General features: G+C 37.0%; 1 protein-coding gene across 1 annotated transcript in view; it reads right to left on the reverse strand.

Annotated features, from left to right (window-relative positions):
* The window catches only part of MEOX1 (mesenchyme homeobox 1), a 47217-nt gene extending 42251 nt beyond the window's left edge, over positions 1 to 4966 (reverse strand). The window contains exon 1 of the mRNA XM_083147576.1: positions 4249 to 4966. Within this exon, the coding sequence (XP_083003702.1) occupies positions 4249 to 4696 (448 nt within the window). The 5' untranslated portion in view covers positions 4697 to 4966. The remainder of the gene's footprint in view (positions 1 to 4248) is intronic.
* Between the last annotated feature and the right edge of the window lie 1034 nt (positions 4967 to 6000).

Here is a 6000-nt window from a genome sequence, read left to right on the forward strand (position 1 = left end):
GAGTTATTCTATTTTTGGAAACTGTAAATGGGAACGAACAACTAATAAGCCTTCAAAATAAAATAAAAAATGCCTTATACAGTAGAAACTTTCTCTTAATATTGCTGAGTTTGATATCATCTCAATAAAGTTAAATGATTTTATTACATATGGATGGATTTGACCAAAACTGTTCAATAATGCTCAAAAGACCACCAGCTGAATTAGAGAAAGCCAGTGATCTGGGCTGTACCTGTAAACATGTGTAAATGCAAGTGAAGTATTCTCCTGTTCCACCACCATTACTCTGGGTAAATGAGTTATATGGTTGTCATATAACGGGCAGGAGTGACAGGGCAGTTGGTAATTTTGCATGACTTAATAAAGTTGTGGTCATTTGTTTTATAGCATAGGTAATAGTTAAAATATGTTAACATTTGGCAACTTGTCTCTCCTATAGAAGTCTTGCAGTCATGAAATGTATGTACAGTTTGGATAGCAAACAGATATATTTGCCTGTTGTGCCAATTTTGACTATATATGAATAGCCCTATTTGCTTATGCGGTACACTTCTACAGTGTCCATGTCAACATAAGTCAACATAGACACCCACATTTTTTGCCCCATGTCGACCTTTTTCAGGTCGACCTTTGGCATGTCAACTTAAAGTCCCTGTCGACCTATAGTCCATGTTGACCTTCTATAGGTGTCCTCTTATAGCCTGTCGACCTAAGAGTGTCTATCCAATGTATGTCGACTTACATTTGGTGGACCTAATGTTCTATACCCCTGCTTCATAAGGAAGGAGTGCAGATATTGTGGGCCAGATGCACTAAGCTTCAAAAGTGATAAAATGGAGAGTGATAAACAACCAACCAATCAGCTCCTGTCTGACATTGTTCAAACACAGTCTGTGACATGTCAGGTCGGAGCTGATTGGTTTGCTGTTTATCAATATCACTCTTCATTTTATCACTTTTGAAGCTTAGTGCATCTGGCCCTCTGTGAGATAATGTCTTTCGGACTAACAGCATAATGCCCAGCATTAGTTCTCTCTGTCACCGAGGGTACATTTTGTAACAATTTTATAAATTAAAATTATCTTTTATCATTTCCTGTAATGTGCTGCTCCATAACATTAAACATTTAACCCTCCCTAAATTAGATAATGATGATGTTTGTATTACATACATAATTCACATATACATTTTTATTTCTCAGTTTTAGTTCTGATTAATGGATCTATTTACTAAACTGAGAAATGCTCTTTCTCCAATCTTTTTAGGAGGAACAGAGAGAGGGCATATTTTAACTATTATGAATTTATCAATAGGTTAACAAAACGATGCTCACCTATTTAGCGTTGTGTACCACCATCCTCATAGACTGAGGATGGAAGTGAAATGAAATTGACTATTTGGTGAAAAGTTTTGCTTGCTGAGTGAAAACAATGAGTACCTCCATCTAGACCTCTTTCGGTCAAACAATGGTGCGCATGCGCGCCAGAGGGAAGTGCAGGTACATTGTACTGTGAAAACCTAGAGGTTTGGGTTTTTTGCTGTAGCCATAGACTGAAAGATTTCAGTAATGCGAATATCTGTATTGCTGCAGTACAGTAAGTGGCAGATTATAAATGAGCACCACTATTTAATAAAAAGACCACTGGGCATTAAAACTCATGCTCACACAGCTATGACACCGCAAAATTGGACATTTAAATTGCTTCTCCTGAAAAGAAAAGGACACATAATACAATTACACTACACATTTCCCAGAATGCACCACTTATGGAAACAGTTGACTTCCTTTTGCATAGCTATCAGTAGATATAGGGTCAGCTTTGATCTGTCCACATTAGTGATTTAATGGGTTCACAGATTTGACTAACAGCTTTTACCAAGAAGAGTTTAATGGTCTGTGGAGACAGCATGTTTTTTCAAGTGTCAGTTTATTTCCTATTAACCTCTGCACACATGACATCTTTATAATAATTGATTGCTTCATTGTACATAATAATAATTCCTTAAGGAAAGTTACACAATAGACTGTATGTGTTAAATGCGTGAACCATGTATGTAAAAGTAATTAAATGCATTGCTGTAGGTCTATTGTGTGAATATTATATAACCTAATGCTCCAAGTGTAGCTGCAGTGCAATTAAGGGCAGATAGTGCTGTTGTCCTGGGCCCCTTGACACCTTTCTCCACCAGACTACAAAGTGAGCTAATACACATTTGCATTCAGTATTGCTGTTGGAACTGTTTAGTGTATTGTTTAGCCAATAAGGCATATCAATTGAAGTTTCATTTTTTTTCATTTGCATCTGTAGCAAATAAAAGCTGCGTGACAACCAAATGTTAAATTACAGTAATAGATATACAGTATATGTTTTTTATATACAAACTTTATGGCTATATCATATTAAAATTGACGATAGATGGCAGAGAATACAATTGTTGGCTGGCAGTTTGGATATTTGACTTTATACAATTGGAAGGAGGATCTCGATCTGATTATAACAGTCTGATGACAGTATTACATAATCAATATTTCATTGCTGATAGCTATTATCACATCAGGAAAATGGTGCCCATACATTTGTGAGATATTGTATAGAATCCTTCAATTTTGATCGCATCTGTGCGATAAATTGCATGATTGTATGCACATCGATTATGCCCCCCAATCTCACATCTCAAGATGTTATGTACTGCACTTAATATTTATCCCATTGCCCGTGCGATCGCATGCTGTTTTTACCACATTCGATTTATCGGACATGCAATATCTGTCCAGCCCTCACACGATTTCAAGTCGCATGCGTCAAACGATAAATCGTGTCATTGTATGCACATCAATTGCACACAAAAAAAACCACTTTCAATGCGATTTCTCACATGGGGAGCTTCAAGGGAAATCAAAGTGCAATATCGCATCGCACTCAATCACGCTGGTGTATGGGCACCAGAACAACTAGAAAAATGCAAAAGATAGCTGAGTGATAAACAGGTGCTTGCTAAAGAAAAGTGTAGATCCATTAAAGTCAAATATTCTAATTTACATATGAACTTTTTGCGATTTACGTGCATTTTTAAGGTAAGTTAAATATTTATATAACAGTGGTTCTGAAACTGTTTTGAGTCAAAGCACCTTGGAGTATCAGAATATTTTTAACAGCACCAATGTGCGAAAAGTTTCTTATTGAGAAATTTTGAATAAAATATTAAATGAAGTAAATTGTGTTTATATGTCATCCTTGGGTCATTTATGTAGTAATGGACCAGATTTGCTTCTGTTTGTCCAAATATTTTATTTGTGGCAGCCACAAGCTGGTTTTGCCTATTGCATGCACAATAAATAATATGACTTGGTCCTGGACCACCAATACAATGCACCCCTGCAATTGTCCTGAGGCACTGATTTCTAATATGATATCAATACTACTGTATATACCAGTGGTTCCCAAAATTAGGGAATGCAGCTCAAAGTTTTTAAAAGCTACTTTTTCCATTGGTCCCGGGCATCTGTTGTGTTCCATCTCCAACTTTGTTGAAATCTTTACAGTAATCTTTAAAATTTGTTTTAAAAATGCCTGTTAGATGCAACGTTACCATACATTTTAAAAAATGCACTGTAAGTTGTTTTCTTGTATGTTATTTGGTAATGGAAATGACACATTCTGTTCTACAGTAAAATACAGTATGTGTAGGAATACTGTATACCACATGTATGGTGTGGTCATGTGTATATCATGTGAGAGTCACAACTCATCTGTGTTATTCAGCTATTACACACACAGCTGATTGACAACACATGGGTATATATAATGCATGGAATTTTACATTACATATACAGTATCTTATACAATTAATATTTCTTATACGCCTTAATATATATGTTTACTACAAAATAACCAAAAGTTTTAAATGTAACACATTCAACGGTAAACTGATCTTAAGTGCATCCTACTTTTATAATCAACTCCCATACAACAAGCCCATAAATATGTGCTACTTTGAATGCAATGTAATTTCCAATTATGGTGTAAATCCAAATTCTTTTCTTTAGATCTTTAATGAAACACCTGTGCAATCCCACTCGCTGATATACAAACCTGTGATCCCCTTGGCAACATATAGTTTAACAGTCAATTAGGATATAGCTATTTGAATATTTAGCATACTTAAGTGTATTTGATGGAAAAAAAAATAAGCAGTTTTACACGTGTATAAAGAAAGCCAAAAACAAAAAAAGTATTTTCTACATACCTGCAATGTCTTTTTTTCGCTTTAAAGTCTTTTTTTCTATCTCCTGAGTTGCGCCACCTGACACCCCATAATCTTCGTTGATGCAACCAGAACCGTCAACCAAATTTGGACTGCTGCTTTCTATCTCTCCAGAGCATAACCCCATCTCTGGATTTAGTCGCCTCCGGGCTTCAGTGGCTGGAAAGTGCCAGTCTGAATGATGAAATGTGTGGTGCTGTTCTGCGTACAACCTTTCCTCGCGGGGGAAGCTGTGGGGTGCAGTTGCTAGGCATGACGCAGAGAAATCTGAATATGCCGCATAGTCCGGCTTCTGGTGAAAGAATGATACTTGCTGATAAGGGTGCAGTGGAGAAGCTGAGCTTAGTTCTCCTTGGGGACTCCTCATGCAACCCCAAAGTGGGGCACCTGTGTGGCTATTTCTCATACAGCTACTTGCTGATGGATCCATAGATGAAAGTATCACGTCAGTTGCTTTTGTCAGGCAACCAAATAAATGTGCTTCGTCTGCACTTCCAGGAACTTCAAAAATGTCTCCTACAGTTACTTTTTAAATGTTTTTCGAACCAAAAACAAAAATATTCAGAGCCCAGACCTTCATTCAAGACACTAGCATCTTCACACTACACGTGTGCCGGCCAGTCTGACAGGCTTATAGTGTTCAGCAAGCTGTGCCTGAAAAGAGTGTTGTACTGTATGTATATCCAAGGGGATCCACTGTTTAAATACTATGCAGGGAGAGAGAGAGTGACAAGTTTGTGAAGTGAAATGTGAGAGAGGGGAGGGAGGGGTTAACGACACACATTGCATCCCTCCAACCAAAGCAAACCAGGGCTACTATTAATCATCAGTAACCTTATATCCGCATCTAATGGGATTTGCAGATGCAGACTTTTTTTTAAAGAAACATTGTCTGTACAATGAAATGCACAAAACTGCACATAGAAAAGAGGGTCTCTTTTATCTCCCCTTGTAATACTGCACAGCAATTTTTATTGCACTGTTAACAAAATTCTTTGAATTTAAGTGGGGAAAAAAGAGTTGTGCAGCTTGGTTTAGGATCTTGGAGGTCAAATCCTGCAAACAGTGTTCTAGGTAAATAAATATTAACCCCATCTCTGCCTTGCTTATCTATAATACAAACCTACATAATGTAAATAGGCAACAAAATAGACTAAATTATTTTGGTAACTAATACTGTCAAACTGTATATATTAGTGATATTACAATCATTTATTTCTATATCGCCATAAGGGTTCCGCAGCGCCCAGTGACAGCGTTTATAAAAAAAAGTAAACACAATTATAGTTTGGGACGTCAGTCCTTTAGGACGTTAGGGGTCTAGTATCTGAAGGGTCTAGTTATAAAGGGTCATCTTAAAATTAATAGCAGCGTTATACCCGCGTTATATTATTTATAACTTCCTTGGATATCGATTGTGAATTGACTCCTCTCTATATTCCATCAACAGGTAAACCTATTTCAGATTTCTACTGCAGAACATCGCAGCTGTTTGCACTGATTTAAACGGGGTAAACCTATTTCAGATTTCTACTGCAGAACATCGCAGCTGTTTGCACTGATTTAAACGGGGTAAACCTATTTCAGATTTCTACTGCAGAACATCGCAGCTGTTTGCACTGATTTAAACGGGGTAAACCTATTTCAGATTTCTACTGCAGAACATCGCAGCTGTTTGCACTGATTTAAACGGGGTAAACCTATTTCAGATTTCTACTGCAGAACATCGCAGCT

This window comes from Crinia signifera, chromosome 6, assembly GCF_055691185.1.
Source record: "Crinia signifera chromosome 6, ASM5569118v1, whole genome shotgun sequence".
Lineage (NCBI taxonomy): Eukaryota > Metazoa > Chordata > Amphibia > Anura > Myobatrachidae > Crinia > Crinia signifera.